Source organism: Chamaea fasciata, unplaced genomic scaffold (assembly GCF_029207755.1).
Source record: "Chamaea fasciata isolate MVZ Bird 193981 ecotype frontalis unplaced genomic scaffold, bChaFas1.0.hap1 SCAF_2, whole genome shotgun sequence".
NCBI lineage: Eukaryota > Metazoa > Chordata > Aves > Passeriformes > Sylviidae > Chamaea > Chamaea fasciata.
In genome coordinates this window covers 53,295,271-53,312,267 of record NW_027094087.1, presented here as the reverse complement: position 1 = coordinate 53,312,267, position 16,997 = coordinate 53,295,271, and the positions used below count along the sequence as shown (strand labels likewise).

The 16,997-nt window shown below is 43.6% G+C and overlaps 2 protein-coding genes across 3 annotated transcripts in view; one reads left to right on the top strand and one right to left on the bottom strand.

Annotated features, from left to right (window-relative positions):
- The first annotated feature begins 2,214 nt into the window (after positions 1-2,214).
- On the top strand, positions 2,215-4,505 carry ARL11 (ADP ribosylation factor like GTPase 11). Its single transcript, XM_066177448.1, has one exon. It carries the CDS (start codon positions 2,463-2,465, stop codon positions 3,066-3,068), a length of 606 nt encoding a protein of 201 aa, XP_066033545.1. The 5' UTR covers positions 2,215-2,462; the 3' UTR covers positions 3,069-4,505.
- An 8,862-nt stretch (positions 4,506-13,367) lies between these two features.
- Positions 13,368-16,997, bottom strand: part of KPNA3 (karyopherin subunit alpha 3) — a 46,821-nt gene continuing 43,191 nt past the window's right edge. For both annotated transcript variants that reach the window (XM_066176131.1, XM_066176132.1), the window contains exon 17: positions 13,368-15,941. In XM_066176131.1, coding sequence (XP_066032228.1) covers positions 15,843-15,941 — 99 coding nt within the window. In that variant the 3' untranslated portion in view covers positions 13,368-15,842. The remainder of the gene's footprint in view (positions 15,942-16,997) is intronic.

Genomic DNA, 16,997 nt, shown 5'->3' with positions numbered 1-16,997 from the left:
AAAAGAACATAGTGTTTCCTCTATTTGCCCATAAATTGCTGTATTCTGTGCCATAGAAAACCTGGCTTAGTTGCATCCTTTATTCTGGATTTATTTCTCCCCTGCTTCCTGCACCTGTATTTTAATTTACTTGAAGGGAATTACAGTACTATGAATGTCTGGTCAGATTAAACAGATGTGTGTCACCACTGCCTGCCAAGTCTCAGAGAAGATGAGCAGCAGCAAAGGCAGGAGAAACATGAAAAGATCAAGACACAATTCACTTGAGCCACTGTTATGTCCAAAAATACCAACTATACTGATCTTAAAGGACAGTGAAATGTGGGACGGAAGGTTATTCCAAAATGGTGAACAAGCAGATCAAGGATTTATTTTAAAAAATGAAGAACATGGACAAAAGGAAAACCTTCAGGCAGCAACACACACTTCAGGGTGTGCAAGCAGTGCCCTGAAGGGCCAGAATCCGCTGCACATTACAGTTCTCTTTTTTTATCCACATCTAGAGAGCTTTCTGCCGATTTTGCACTTGCAGACTGGTTTTAGAACAGATCACACGTGAACATATGCTGCACAATTTTATTGTTGCATCTTGAGAAAAAAAATGCTTATGAAAGTCCTTATCACTGTGTTCCAATATTTAATAGATGATTACAAAGAAGACAGAGAATCCCTTTTTACAAGGAGTCTATGGAAAAAATGAGCAGTAATGGGTACATTTTACTCCTGGGGAGATTCTGATTGTGCGCAAGAGGACAACTTTTCACAATGAGAACAAGCCGCCATTGGAATAATCTCCCCAGGGAAGTGGTGTGTTCCACAGAACCTGGGGACACTAAAGATTTGACTGGAGAGGGTGCTGAGCTTCTTTTAGACCGTGCTTTTGCCTTGAAAGGTTGGTTGGACCAGATGATCCTCGAGATCCTTCCAGCCTGGTATTCCATGATTATTAAAACCCGTCTTACACATCCATAAGTTGCCTAAGCCTTGTGGAGGCTGTTGGTGCCAACCAGTTCTGTGGGTTAACAATGGGAGAGACATTTATAACAGTGGTATCTTGCAAAATGTGATCTGTTTTGCACCACTTGCAATCCCGTGCGGCCTAAGTGGGCAGGACTCCTTGTGTTCTTTTTTTTGTTTGTTTTTTGTTTTCTCCTGCATCTTCCTTTTGGTAAAAGGTGGAAAACTGAAGTACCTTGCCCCCAGAGGAAGAAATAATGCCTCTCAGTGACCAACTGACCCCACAGTCCCTTCCACATGCTGTGCTGAACTTCACCTCCAGCGATGCTTGTGACGTGGAGCTGTCATGTGGAGATTATTGCTGAGGAAACTGCCTCTCCCACAGATGTGTTAAAAATTCCCCTGTGGTCCCAGGGAAGCAGGGGTGAATCCCATTTCTTTCTCAAATGAAGGTGGCTAGAGTGCAGCTCTGCCTTACTGCTGTGAGGTGAGGTGAGGTCTGCACACCTCCGAGCAGCCTCTTAGGAGCCAAACCCAACCAATAAAGAAGAGAGATCATTACTGGCTTTGCTGGGACTCTGCTGCCTGTCATCTGCTGCTCTTGCACAAGCGAGTCTGGGAGCTGTTGCTGCAGCACATTTTTGCCTCTGGCATGTTAAGTGCAAGGGGTACTGTCTTGTTAAACTGTTTTCTGTTCTTTTAGGGGATTTTTGTACCTCCTCAGCCACAGGGGACTGACTTTGCTTCACTTAAAAAAGTTAAAATGTAGTAAGTACTTTGATGTAAACAATTTTATGGATTTTTTGCCCCAGGAATGGCATTTTGACTCATTGTATTTCAGTGAGACATTAAAAAAAATGCTTGTGTGCATTTTTTAAAATTGCTGTTGTTACCATTTGCACAAAAGGCAGCAAAAGCTGATGATACAGTGATTTTTTTTGTACTTTTTAACGTAAGACTGGCAGAAAAATAGTTGTCTTGTTGCTCAAAAGGCTTTAAATCCCCACCCTTGAGCTGTGATTCAGCAAATTCCCAGAGTAACCCTGGTCTGAAACCCGGGTTCCTCCTTGTCCTGTCCTGCCGGGGGTGGATTTCTCCTAGGCAAGCCAATGAACAGAAGCTCATTTATTTATGTATGTGGTGAGGAGGAAACTTGCTCCACAGTCTCCCCACCTCTTCCTGCAAAATGTTAGCCCTCTTTTGCACCAATCACTTCGGGTCCCGGATGAAAAGAAGTGAGCGGCAGCGGAGCTGGGGTGTGGAGCTGCTGTCTTGAGCATCACTCCCTGGCTCTGCTGCACACCTCATAAATAATCGCTCTCACCTCATTTGAGCTGCAGAGAAAAGCAAAACCCGGCTGCTCGCGACTTTCTTCGGCAAACCTAAGGTGCTCTTTCGGAGAGGCAGGACTGAGCACTCTGTTAATGACTGACATCATCAAGGAAATAGCTTGCTTGCTTTTTTTGGCTGCATTTTTCCCCCTCCCACCACAGCTGCGGCAGTAGATGGGGAAGCTGATCTCCAAAGGCTGGCGGAAAAGAGATGCTCGAGTTATCATTCTGGGGCTCGACTTTGCTGGCAAATCCACACTTCTGTACAAGCTGAAGAGCGGCCAGGCAGTGGAGACGTGCCCCACGGTGGGATTCAACGTGGAGCCTCTGAAAACGCCCTGTGGCATTTCCTTCACCCTCTGGGATGTTGGCGGACAAGACAGCCTGCGGGCCAGCTGGCCCAACTACCTGGAGGACATCAACACCCTCATCTTCGTGCTTGACAGCACAGACATGGCCCGGCTGGAGGAAGCTATGGCAGAACTGGAGGAGGCCCTGAGCCACCCCGGCATGGTTGGCGTCCCTGTGCTCCTCTTGGCCAACAAGCAGGATGTGCCGGGAGCGCTGGCGCCTGCCGAGCTGGGGGAGATGCTGCGGCTGGGGGGGCTGGCCAGGCACCGCTGGGTGCTGCGGGGGTGCAGTGCCCACACTGGCCAGGGCCTGCAAGAAGTCCTGGCCATCCTGGGAATCCTGCTGCGGGGCTCAGAGCAGAGCTCCCTATCCCAGGAGCAGCCCATCACGGGGCTGGCAGAGAGGAGGCAAGCTCCAGAGCAAACCTGAACCTCTCACATGGATCCTTCCCACTCACGGCTGCCAGCAGGTTTGTCACGGAGGGTTCCAGCCTCCAGGCACTCCCTACGAGGAGCAGAGCTGCAGCTGGCACACACAGTGAAACACCCAGCTCCTCACCACCAAAACCCACCAGGAGGATCTCTGAGCAAAACTCCCATCGCGGAACAGTTTTGGTTGTATCTCTTGGACTTTCATCTCTGGCTGCAGCTTGTCCCACTGCCACCATGTTCCACTCATCCACCGCACCTGTGTGTCCAGAGGTTCAGCAAGGATGCTTTTTAATACTTAGGAGTTGTAACAAAGATGTGTGCAAGGGACAGAAGTTTTCTTCGTTCTGCAGCTCCCAGTCCAGATGCATCTATCCAGATGGGGTGATCCCCGCACGGGAGAGTTTGGATGTGCCCATGCTGCTTCCCTCTCAGCACGAATCACATGTTCCTTGGCTGGGAACGCAGGAAGGCACTGAAAGGAGTGGCTGAACGGGAGCAGTGTAAGCTCAGGGGTTCAAATGGCCAAGCAGCTATTTGGTTTTAGTGTGGCATCTACAGGTTTAATAATCTTCAAGTCGGGATTTGATGGTGTAATGCAGTTTGAGGATGTGTGTATATTAATTGATGCGTTTCTTCTAATGGTTCTTTCTCCATTCATCATTTTTATCAAAGAATTACTTCATGAAAATGGTCCCTTATTTTCCTTGGATTATGTTTAAATAATACGAATTTATTATATATTATTAAAATATATTTCTTTAAATATAAAGAAATCAGACCTGACTACTAAGATGCTTGAAAATACATCTCCATGGCCAGTCAACCTCTAAATACTCTCATGGTGGCCTGAACAACCAAGACAAAACCCTGTCTCTCAGACTTTTGAAACTGCATGGGACCACTCCATATGCATTGGTTGGTAACCATGGGCATCTGTGGGCACCGGCAGGTTGGTGACCAAAGGTCTCTCCACACTCAGCTGTGTCCAGGGCAAATTAAAACACTCGTGTGGCAGTGATGGTTTTTGTCCAATCCTGCTCAACCTACCTTTGGAGAGACCTATAAAATGTGTGCCTGGGGGCTCCCTGTATCCAAGATTCTGTTATCCAGAGTTAAAATTAAAATATTTCATAGTAGTCCCTGCTTCATTATGAAATGAATGGGGGAAGGGGAGAGATAGGATACAACATCTTTATTTCTATTTTCCATTTCTGTTTCTATTCAGAAATCAGCTGCTTTCAAGGAACAGCATACTCAGCCTAGAAACAGCAAGGAGAAATACACAGCAAAATCCTTTTCTGTTCATACCAGAGCTTTTACAGTTGTTAAAGAATTCATTGTCCAGCTGTTACTGATGCTGTTATTAGCCACACTTCATAGAAGGCAGCAGCTCGAATAGAGAGCTCAAACAGTCACGAAGAAACAGGATCAGCCATTTATAGGAGAGTCTCAATAAAAGAATCCTTCCCAACTGTTTTAGCTGCATTAATGTAGAACTACTACGTGCTATAAAACAGTGCTGCACTGTCGATGTGACCTAAGCAATCGCAGTTATGAGTGTATTTAAACAGCACTGAATCATATAATTAATTACATGACCTGTGTGCATGGTGAGGAGGACAAAATCACATCTTCAAACCTTTACAGGTGACATAAGCTGGTTGATCTACCTCCAGCTTGTTGGAGGTGGGCATTTTTTGCCTCTAGCATGCAAGGCTCCCACACACCTGTTGGCCATTGTGGACACCAGTTCTAGGGGCACAACACAAAAGGCTCCGTGCTGTATTGCCATGCCAAAAAATATTGTCCTTGTTGAGTTTGCTGGTGTTTTGATCTTGTGTCTCACGTGACACAAAACAGAAAATTGTGCATTAAGGTAAATTCAACAGAGACTGAAAGGCTGTTGTGGTGATGTCTTACTCCCAAGTGTCCCTTTGCCTTTGACTCTACAGGATTGGCTGCTGGTAGTTAAAAGAGGCACTGAAGCCTTCCCATTCTCCTCTGAGTGTTTTTTAAGCTCTTTAAAAAAGATAAAAAGACAGCCTCCTCTGGCAGCAAATAGAGGTAACTACCAGTCTTTGGTAGACATCCCCAATTAAAAATGAAAACAGCAAGGTGGGAGGTGGGGAAGAAAGGGTGATGGGAATACTGAGTGTCTGAAACTGACGAAGCAACATTCCAGTTACTGAAATTGTTCTCACTTCCCCTGAAGCAGTTATTTGGCAAGACACCCCATCTCATGGGGCATCATGTGATTTACCATCCTTGTTTTCTGGAATAAGGCTTTTCTGGACGCTTGGTCGCATTACTCAGCCCATTTATGCCATTGTTCAGAGACTGTCAAAACAATGATGGGTCAGAATGTTTGAAATGGCAAGACAGAGTTTACTTCTAATGATTTCTCTTTTCTCCAGTGTTGGACAGCTGCTAAAACAAGTGAATCTAATGAGCACTGCACTGCTCTAATCAAAGGCTTGCAGGACGCTCATCCAACAGCACTTAAATGTTCCAGTGTCAAAACTCCTGCCTGGTTCAAAGGCAGCAGCATGGCAGCCTGCAGGAAGCAGCCGGCTTTAGGGAGGGAAGTTTCCTGGCAATTTTGCAGGAGACCCCCTGTCACAGGAAGTGATATTAATCCCTAAAACATCTCTCCTTGTGGATTTCAGCCAGGAGAGCACCCTCAAACTTAGTCTTCATATTCCTGGACATGTGATAGATGTCACAGTCTCAGCTCTGTGATTTCTAAAATAACACAGCTTCTCTCTGAATAGCAGGTAAAAGAAAAGTCCTTAGAACTTTGTTTCAGGTTCCTCATAAATTTGAAGCATCCTTCAGGTTATTTGTCCCAGAGCCCGTTCTGGTTGGTCATGATCCTTTTTAAGAAACTTTTCTGGATGCACTCTGGTGTGTATTAATCTTTAGGGTGACATAACCAGAATCCATAATTGTGCATTAATCTTCCCAGCCACGCCTCCACTATGAGAGATGAGCCATACAGGTCATTATCTCCCCTTGCTTGGAGCTGTCACAGCAGCCTCCCTGCCCAGGCCTATTAGCAATTCCAGCCCCTGGGCCTCCCATCTCTGCTCTGCAGGGATCACTGCAGTGGGAGTTGCCACCATGTCTTGCTGTTTTTTCAAGGACACCAAGACACTTCATTGCTCTTTGACACTGTTTACGAAAGGACAGAGCTTATTCCTCACTGATTTACTAACTTCTCTGTGGGACTGGTTTTTAAAGCAGCTTCCTGAGTATGAACCCAGCACCGATTTTTTTTTTTAAATTCTTGTCATGAAGTTTTCCATCCACCTCCAGAGAGCAGGAAAGCAGCAAACTGGGGGGAAAAAAAACCCCAATCAATCAACATTAAAACCAGGACCAACAATTCATCTTTTCCTCTTCACCAGCACAGGAAGGGTGACTCACCTTTCCCCGCTCTCTTCACAACTTCCATTTTTCAGCCAGTCCATGACACAAAACAGTTTCTACTTGCACAGTGGCTGATTTCTGCTGTTGGCACTGTTGCTTTATTTTCAGATGGAGCTACGTGCCATTTGTCCTGCAGTTTCTGGTGGAATTTCCCTGATGGGTTTCAGTATTGCTGAAGGGCCTGAGATCAGAGGGGAACCATGAGATCTCGGGGCTGCAGGGTGAGGGCACGGACAGTTGCCAAAAGTATTTAAAGAGAGAACAGGCAGGCACAGGGTGCATGAGAGAGATCTGTGACCGGATGTAACGCCGGGAGGAGAGTGTTTGGGCAACAGCCAGAGACCTGGAAAATGCCTGGGGGAAGAAATGTCAGTAAGAATTTTTTTAAAGGCTAAGAAGAGCCTTCTTTTCAAATACAGTGTGGCGGGGGGAAAAATCCAATCCCCTCTTTTTTATTAGGAGACAGGTTGTGTAACGCAGTGAAATGTCTTAATTTTTGGTTAATGCACCTAACAGCTGTAAAGTAATTTCTTCCTCTTAAAGAAACTCTGAAATACCGCCTCTAAAGATTGTCCACAGGTAACTCACCAACAAAAAACAGAGAGCAAAACCACGTGTGAAGTCATCTCTTAAAAAAATCAAAACTGGTGACAAATGGTATTAAAAGCCAGTCATGCAATAACGATTAAGACAAATGACAAACTGCTGTTCAATACATCACAGGCTTCAGGGGGTTAATTAACTGGCCTTCATCTAAGCTTTCCCACACTTGGTTTTTTTCATGATGCATTTCCTTGAGTCAAAGCCCTGAGCCTGCCATCTGGATATTGTTAAAAATGCCAGGTGAAGGCTGGGATTTGGGTTAGGAACTCAGCGATGCATCCACGGCCAGGATGGCATCATCCCCACACCTCATACTTCACACAGTGTGACTTGCATAAAATTCCTGCCAAAAGGGGAAAAAAAAGATAATTTAAGCAACTGCTATGACCCAGACCTGACAAGTGTGTCCCCCTCTGCCTGTGCTCCACCTGCCTCTCTGTGGTCAGACCAGAAGCACAAATCTCTGCTCCAAACCCACCTGGACAATTTTCTCCTCCAAAGTTTTAGTGCTTTAAACCAGACCAGCACCATCAATGTCTTGTCTGCTAATTGCTGTGAGAAACAGTCTCCCTGGAGCAACTAGAGCTGATAAACTATTCTTTAATTCTCCCTTACCCCTCATATTTTTTGTTAGGTTTTTTTGGCCTGTGCTGGCTTAACACATTTGGATGTGGCAATGAGGGGGTTTTTTAAAGACAGGCTACACCCACTTGCACAAAAACCCCCTGCCTGGTGATTGGTGACTCTGCAGCAACGCTTTGCGTTGGACATAGGAGAAATATTCGCTTTTTAACCAAACAGTGGTGGGGTTACAAAGCCACTGGTTTCTGCAGAGAGACAACAGAGTCACGTGGGCCCATGTGAGGTTTGATAATGGTGGGAAATAACTTTGGCAAGACTAAACTGGAGGTTTCCTGGGGAAGAACAATACCAGCTGAGAGTTGGGACCCTCATTTCCTGGGGGATCAGGCGAGAGTCTGTTCTGCTCATAAAGACACCAAATTTACACCTCACGATTTTCTAGCTTTTGACAACACTTAACAATAGTCCTTTCGTTTAATAATGGTGTAAATGAAGACCAGTGCTAAAAGTCCACCCTTCAGCACAGGCACTATTTTCAGAGACATGAGGTTTGGGTCAGTACATGGCTGGAGCTGTAAGGTGTCTGCACAGTGTACCTCAGGGTGGAGCTTACACAAGGATGGAGAAGTAGCTTCTCCCTGTTCCTTGGGGAAGGCCAACACGGAGGAAAAACATGACAGACCATTCCTGAGGATGCTCCATTTCTGCATGAAGGAGTGGACCCATCACTAGCAAAGCAACGGAAGCTCAGCCAGGAAGATTAGGTTTTGGGCTGCAAACACAGGAAAATAATCCTGAATCTCCAGAGCTGCCCTGGGAAGAATGAGTGTAAATATCTGCCGTGCTTCCAAGAAAAAGCAGCTCTGTAAAGACAGTGCCTGGGAATGACTGGGAGGGTGGGGACATGTCCTGCTGGAGATGGCTGCAGGTAACCCCAGGCCTTCAGGTGATACAGGCACCTTAGCCTGGCAGGAAGGTGCTGATTTGACCCCTTGGTTCCCCCAGGCTTTCTCCCTAGGAGAGACCATTATTCTCCTGTATTTCCTCCCCGGGAAAGAAGCACTTGTCATTTACTTCAACGAGATGCTACTCTATCTTAAATAAAAAATTCACACTCCGTATTTTTGTTGTTCTTTTCTGCACTCTACCCTTCTTCCACATCATAAAAACACTCACATTGCTATCTGTTCCCCCAGCACCTCAGCAGAGGTAACAAATGACCTTGTTGTAGCCCTCTCAGTGGAGCTGAAGGTCCTATTGACCGCCTCCACTGCTGCATGGCAGCTCATGTCCCACTGGAGGCAGGAAAATCGCTGGAAAACAGATCCTTAGAGAATTAATTCTCTGGGAAAGATGAGAGGCTCAACCAGAGAGGCTGAAAATGCCACAGAATGGCTTCTGACAGGCTGTGCCTTCCTGTGCCCTCAGGGCTGGCTCTAGCTCGCCCTACTTTTGCCTGTCTTTTGGATCAGCAGCCTGTGGAAATGATCCACCCAGGCCATGGCCACACAGGAGCATCTCACAGCCTCTACAATCTTCCTCGTAGGAGATGCATCCTCATCGAATTACTTCAGTCTCTTTGGTCCTAGAACTTAATGAATCTTCTTGCCATTTTCTTGAAGGTAATGTGCCCCAGGGAAGAGCTTTCGATTACATCCCTGCTGTGAGTTTTGAGACTGCATGTTATACCCATGATAGAATAGCAATATAAATAATACAGCTGTTAAAAAACCCAAAACAAACAAAAAACTCCCACCAAACAAACACCCATACCCTAAAAAACATGGACAGTGCAGGAAATTTCAGCTGCAAAACAAAAGCTGGGCAGCCTCAAGTTAGTTGTTCAGTTCCAGCCATCTTCTTTATAACCCTGAGCAAATACACACTGAGTAAGGAGCAAATTATGAGAGCACCAGCTTTCTCTGGTGTAATGGATGGGGACAGACTGATTTGGGAAGTCAGCCCCCAGGCAAGGAGCCTGCAGCTGGCACTGACACCCAACTAGCAAGGAGCTTTTACTTCTCTGCCACCACTTCCAGCTCTCACACCATCTTAGGTTGGAAGGAGCATGGATGCAGTTCATCAGCCTGTTGTCTGATGATTTCCAAGCAGGGAGAAGAGAGCCCCTAAGTCCTCCGTGTTAACACCTTAGTGCTTGCAGTGCTTCTCTTTGAGTAGGTGACTGGGACTGGGTTAAGGGCAAACAAAGGCCCTGAGGAATATTTGCTGTATTCTTGCAACTGGAAGCATGAGAAGCAGCCCCCAGATTACATCAAGAAAAATCATGGACCTCAGTAAACTTCCATTTCTAAACGTGCAGGACTCACATCTGCAAATTTTCTTTCCCATCTTTAGGAGCCAAGTCTTTCTTCTATTAAATTTAAACTAAAACATAACTGAGGTGAGTAAAACTTCTGGAAAAATTCAGGAGTTTAGATGTTGACTAAAATATCAAATACAGAGAAAACTGTGACCTTTACCAGAAGTGATTTCTTCCCTTTCCATCAGTTTTTAATATTTCAAGAACAGACCTCTGGTTGAGTTCACATGAAAACACCTCCCTGGATACTGATAGCCATGCAAAGCTCAGTGCAAACACTTGGCTCTGTGCTGCTGACAATGAGGTTGCATTTAAAACCCCAGCAGTTTGATAGCAGGGAGAAAGGAACATGTTGCTGCAGGAGCAAGGTGCTGCCTTGTTAATTATTCCCCTTGGATTGGGCCCTTTTCTCACCACAGGGTTAAATATTTCAGCACAGAGCCCTGAAATTTGAGGATTTGAGACTGAGATTACAGAGCTGGAAGTATTAGCGCTAAGTATCCAGCACATCCAGCTCCCTCTAAGTGTTCACAAATGAGCCCTTCAGACAGAATTTTTTCCATGCAAGATGCAACATTTTAGTAGTAGTTGAAACAAACATACATTTTAAAGGAGGGGGGGGTTAGCTTTTTTTTTTTAAATTGATATTTGTTCTAAACCAGTAAAGGCAGTGACTGAGAGATCTGAAACAACTGAAAGAGCACATTTCTTTTGACAAAGCAACACATTTTTTGAAATTTTCTACATATTTGACTTAAAAAGAAGAATTTGACAAGTCCAAATGCTCCCTCTACACCGATCACCTCCTGAGATTTATGTGCTGCCATGCTTAACATGACAAAACCTAAGACCAGGCAAACCACTCCTACAGAACCAATGTCAAATAAATACTCTCACAATTACTGGGCCAACATGGCAAGAACAGAAGGAATTTATCCCTTATTTTCAATGTCAGGAAATGCAGACAGTATGCAGATTTCAGGGAGTTCTGCCAGGATATTAAAGAATGAAATGCAGGGAGAACCAGCTGTGAACTGCATCAAACAGATAGGAACGGTGATGGGTCTAATCTCAGGCAAGAGCTGCAGCTTCCCCTAAGCATTTCTCCACACAAACCTAGAACTGAACTTGCTGAAGCCCACTGGCAAAATATTTTAATTTCATCCTCCCTCTTTGTATACAAATAATTTTGTATGGGTCATCATCGGGCTCTGTGAATTAGGGGTAAAAACAAGCAAATAAAGCCACTAAAGACGATCAGCCTGCAAATAGCAGATGCTGACACGAGCTCCCCTGCACTTCATTTCAGCACATTAAAAAAATCCAACCATCAGTTTTCCACAGGACCCTACTTAGGAAAAGAGGACAGTTAATCCATGTTCCACACCTTCGTGTGTCCCTGAAGCCAGTCTATTGAATTCACGGAGCAAATGGAAAACCAACTGCCTCCTGCAGCTCCCCCACTGCGTCCAGGAAGAGTCTCCCTGCAGGGTAGGTTCTCCCTTCACAGAACTTGCCATTTTTCCTGAGGTTGTGTGGTGACAATCACCTATTCTACTGCTATAGATGAAGGCAGAGAGCAGCCTAAAGGCTCCAACCTTCATTTTAAAACAAAAGAATCACGTTATTAACATTCTTAGGTTTGATACACGAGGTTGTGATCTCTCCACCATTAAAACCTTACAACTGAGGTTGGAAAAAATCAGCCCTCATGTTCCTGTACAAACTGGGATGCTGCTCCCGAAAGCTGCACCATGAATGCATTTGAACATGGAGTTGCTCCTGTGCCTGCAGCAGCAGCTGGAGAGCTCCAGGGTCACGGACCTGCCCATTACCATTTCTGTGGCAGGATGATGCACACACAAACCAGGAGCAGGGAATCAGAAAGCTGCTCGAGCTCCTAACTCTGCATCTTGACACGAGGCAGTTTTCCTGAGCAGCCTCAAGTAATGTCCCAGCCTGAAGCAGACCTGTGCAGCTCCAGCTCACGCTGCTGTCAAGGTGACAGTGACAATCACAACAAACCCCTGCAGCAAAATCTCCCAAGGCTTTGCCTGTTGGAGCCCACAGTTTTCTTCTGATCGGGTTTTTTTCCTTCTTCCTGAAAAGCAGTTCCTAATAGCTTGGCATCATTTGCTGTCCTACACATGTTTGAATAGAAGCATAATCATGTCACAACAAGTACTTTTTGTGCAACAAAATAGAAGGAACACAACACACTGCATTTGGTGGAAAGGACTAGTTTGAAAGACATTCAGAATCTGGAGGGCATTAGAGAAGAGCAGAATAACAAGGTGGGCCTCAACTATCACTGAGCCCACTGAGATGAAAAAAAAAAATCAAACATCTCCTGTCAGTGGCTCTTCTTACTCATTTCTCTGTTTAGCAGATCAAGCAAACAAAATGGAAGTGTCTGTACTTTCACAAGTATGGGGAACATTAAGGTAGCATCTAGGTTTTAATCTTTCTAAATTAGACATGTCTTAATGCATTATTTATTCCACTGTAGTGTCTTTCAAGTCCTCCAGGTACAATCTAGAGGATGATTAACAGGTGGCAAAAACCTAACACAGTTCAGTTTGTCAGCTGAAAGCTGAAGGAACCAAAGGGATTAAACAGCTTTTGGAAATTGGAATTAGGTTCTTCTCCAGGTGGCTCAGCCAACTGACACAGAGAAAGGATGGCAAAGCCACAGCTGCAGTCACAGGCACCTTTCAAACAGCACAAGTGGCCTCCTTCCAGTGGTGCTGTCCCGTAATTAAAGCAGGACTGTACTAATTAGGAGGCTGCTGGGCAATTCAAGTCTCTGACAATTCCAAGCTGTTCCCAAGTAGCAGCCCAATGAGGCCACTTGTGCCAGGGGGAGGGATACAGGCCATGAAAGGCTGTCTGGCCCAAGGCCAGTTTTGGTGCACACTCCCTCCCAACCCACACTGGGCAGGAGTTGGGCCCCCCGTGTGCAGCATCCTGACCTTAAATTAACACTGTATCAGCAATCAGCCTCGCAGCAGGAGCATGAAAGGATGTTTCTGGAGGTAGATGACAACTGTGGAAGTTCCTTGACACTTTGTCCACCTTCAAGCCTTTGAACTGAAGTTGCTATTTCAATAATTACACGGGACAGCTGCAACCCACTTACCCCAGCCCCTGGTACACACCTGGGAAGCATCTCCATACAAAGTATAAAACTCCGTATCCAAAGTTTCAGAGATGACTGCATTAGCTTACTTTATTCATACTTGTAACATACTTCAAACTTTGATGCGGAGTTCTGCTAACTAATATCTAGTCAAAGACAAAAACCCCTAAGTCAATCCATGAAGACTAAGCAGTTCCATAACCTTCAAAATAAGTTCTTGAATGTTTTATAGTATTTGATAGCAGCTTTTTATTGGTTACAAAACCTAAGCCCATATACAAAATTAGGAACACATTTAGATGCCTCTTTGAAAGAACGTTTTAGTCTATTTTAACTGATAGTTTAAAAAAATAATAAAAACAATGCAATTTTAAACACTGTTCTGAAAACGTAAAAGTGCAGCAATATACTTTGTTTCCTTTATTAACTATGAAATGGTGCAATCCCAATCAAAAGCTGATAAGGTCACAGCAGAAAGAACTGAGTAAGCACTTTGTCCTGCCTTACCCAGTTCTCCGATGTTCACTTTTATTGTAATGCATCAAGTGCAAGAAAAGGATCGAATCTTTACAGTAGAGGAGAACTGTTGTTTCAGTATCAATTTGTATGTAATCTCCAGAATAACAGTGAGTGTAGGCTGAACTGGGTATGCATCAGTCTATACGGCGTACAGGAGACTAGACTGAATTAGAAGGGGGGAAATATTTGTTCACAATAACATCTGCTGGAACTCTAATTTCACAAAAACTTTGTGACCTTACCTAACTTTGACTTTTTATTGTTTAGTTTTTTAGCGAACACCACACAGTTTCAAGATTTTAGACTATAGTGTGTGAATAGGATGCAGTTACCATATGAAGCTTCAACTCAACTTCTGGGAAAAGAAAAAAGGCACAATGAACTTCAACTCAATTTTATGTGCACAAGAGTTGAAAAATCTGAGCCACCTTAAAGAGAAATTGATTCTAAAATTTATAAAACCTATAAATAATCAGAGGCCAAACCACTATATTAAAACAGATTATCTAGCAAGTAAAAATCTTGCAGTTTAAACATACGCTTGTATCCAGCTGAGATACAAGACAACTCACTCTTTAAAGTGGCTCCACCTTGGCAGATATATATTTAATGAATGCACACCTGCTATGTGTTGTTCATCAGTGGAAAAACAGCTGATCCACAAAGCTCTGATGGCATCTGTCCTTATCTTCATCACAGTAAATACAACCCACATCCAATAACTAAATTAGTTTAGATTTTTCTATCCCTTCACATCAATGCATTGGGAAATTACACCCAGTAAACAACAGCAACAAAACCAGTTTGTGTGATAGCTTACAGAATTTCAAAATGACCAATCTTCGCCCCAGCAATACCAAAATCCCTTTGAAAGTGACTGGGTCAGGCGATTTTCCAAAAGCAATGACTTCACATATCTTATATAAAGTTATTTAATGTGCGCTGCACATCAGGTTTACGCTGAGTAACGGCAGCTTCGACACAGCCTCACACATCAACCAGTTTGTATGGTTCTAATCACATGAATAAGATTTGAGACTAACTTGTGAATTATTCTTCCAATACTCCAAGAATGAAGCTTTTATGACGCTTCTAAGTAGTTGCTGGTTTGTTGCCAACCACATCATCATAAGCACTGGTTACTAAGTAAAAAATAGTTTAAGACTAAATTACAGTAAACATGAAAGCTCCACAGTTTAAACCCAATATAAATCAACCATATCCAATTATCAATTTAAAACAGAAGATATTGACTACTGAAAGTTGAAAGCAAGATTCTTTTTAACTAATACATTTTTGGACAGAATTTTTTTTCTACAGTCTGGGACTCTTGCTTTCAGCTTAAACAGAAGTTCAAGTCCATAACAGGTTGTAGCTCAGGTAAAATACCATGCACAGCATTTGATTACTTCAAAACAGCAGGAACACACAGGCTGAAGTGAGTGGTCAAATAGGGCTCGCTGTTCTCAAAAATTAGGTATAATGGCAAAAGCTTTACCAGTCCAAATCTACAGTTCATTCTCCAACCCTGGTTTCTGAGGCAGTTAATGAACACACATCAATTACTGATAGCTGAAGTAGTTTTTTTGTTTGTTTTAAACTTAAGTGTTTAATCAATTGCCAAGTGTTGTGTTTTTATAAGTTACTTTTATTTCAGTTTCACCAATGAAATTCATTTGGCTTGCATTTTTGAATCTATTCTTCCACATAAAGTTTATGAAAATACGTTTGTGGAGGACGATGATGGAGGCTCAGAGCAAACTGGGCCCCTGTAAAGTCTTCCAAAATGTATGCATCATACCAAAGTGTCTTGATCCACAGCGCACCATTTTCCAAAGAAGCTACTTTTCCGTGGAAAGCCAATGTGCCACCACTATGGAATATTCTTAACAAAACTGCAGATAGCGGTTGTCAGCATGTGGCACCAGGAAAAAGGCAAAAAAAGGTAGTTGGGACTGTTAAAAAGAATTCTGAAACAGTTTAAGAGATCATGCATATGCATTTACAGTCCATGTGATAGTGATGTTTGGCAACTGCAAAGTGACCAATACATGGCTTGCTTTAGAAGCATCAAAACGAAGAGGCATGTGTGTCTTGGAGCCTTTTGTTTCTTCACTTGGTAGCCATCTGGTGGTGCTTCGTACTGGTGTGGGACAAGAGAAGCTGCACTTTTTCTGAACTTAAAAATTAAATTCTTTTGTTTGAAGGTTGGCTGTTGGGTCGAAGTTGTAAGTACCTCCTTGAGTGGCTTCAGGAATGAGACTGGGGTCTTCATCGATCTACAAAACACAACAGCAGAAACATGTGAGAGGCTGATTTCCTGCATAACTGGGTACACAGAGAAGAAACCCACAAATGTTCATTGGTTTGTTGTTTGTTTTGGTTTTTTTTTTTTTAATATTATTGCAGTAAAATTAGATCAGTTTTTCCAATTTAATTCCCCAAATATGCTTAAAAAGAACAACACATCAAGTCTGTTCTAATACCATTAGGGAAACAGAAAACTGTAATGGTTAGGGACAGTGCTGCTGTTTGGTCAAAACAGTTGCTATTTTAAGCTGTGCAGTTTAATTTTCAGTGCCAATTTTTAGTACTTCTGGAGTTAGTTAATCACTAGTTGTGGATTCCAAAATTAGTTCTGTACTTTCTCCCATTTTCTTTCAACATGAAAATATATTTTTATCAGCGTCTCATTGAAATACTTACTGAAGCTTAAAAGAGCTCTTAGTATCTCCCATCAGAATTTGAGGGATTTAGAACTACTCATTTCAGAGCAGTTTTATATGGGTGTCATAAGCACAATCTGAATATGATTTTAAACAAGAAGTACTTCATTGCTCTATGGATAGAGTGAAAGGAATCAGCAGTCAACTTCACCCAGCTTCCTCAGGAGCTGTTAGAATTTAGGTATTTACAGCCGCAAGGAATAGCAAATAACATGGTCAGTAGCAACAAAATGCACTACTTCAAACCCTACCCACTCTCCTGCAAATCACCAGTTGCACTGGTGATTCTGGTTGTCTGAGCCTCATTTGAGATCGTGTGTCATTCTGAAGCAGGAAAGAGACCTTGTGTGGGGGCTCTGAACAGCCTTCTGGGGCCTGGACCTGCAGTAGTGCACACATCAGAACTGACTCACCTAAAATCTCTCTTTACTTTGGGTGACACTGTCTGAACCGGGAGGAAGAGATTGAGGCCTTCTGTGACAGCAGCAATCTGCACATCACGCCCACATGAAGACCAGGCTGGTTCCAGAATGTTTAGCAAAAGCTTTTTGTTTTGATAAACTAGCACTTTTGCCTTCTGCAGGGATACTACAAAGTAACCCCACCTAA

Excerpts from the sequence above, each read along its gene's own strand:
- ARL11 (XM_066177448.1), top strand. The coding sequence starts at position 2,463 with ATGGGGAAGCTGATCTCCAAAGGCTGGCGGAAAAGAGATGCTCGAGTT.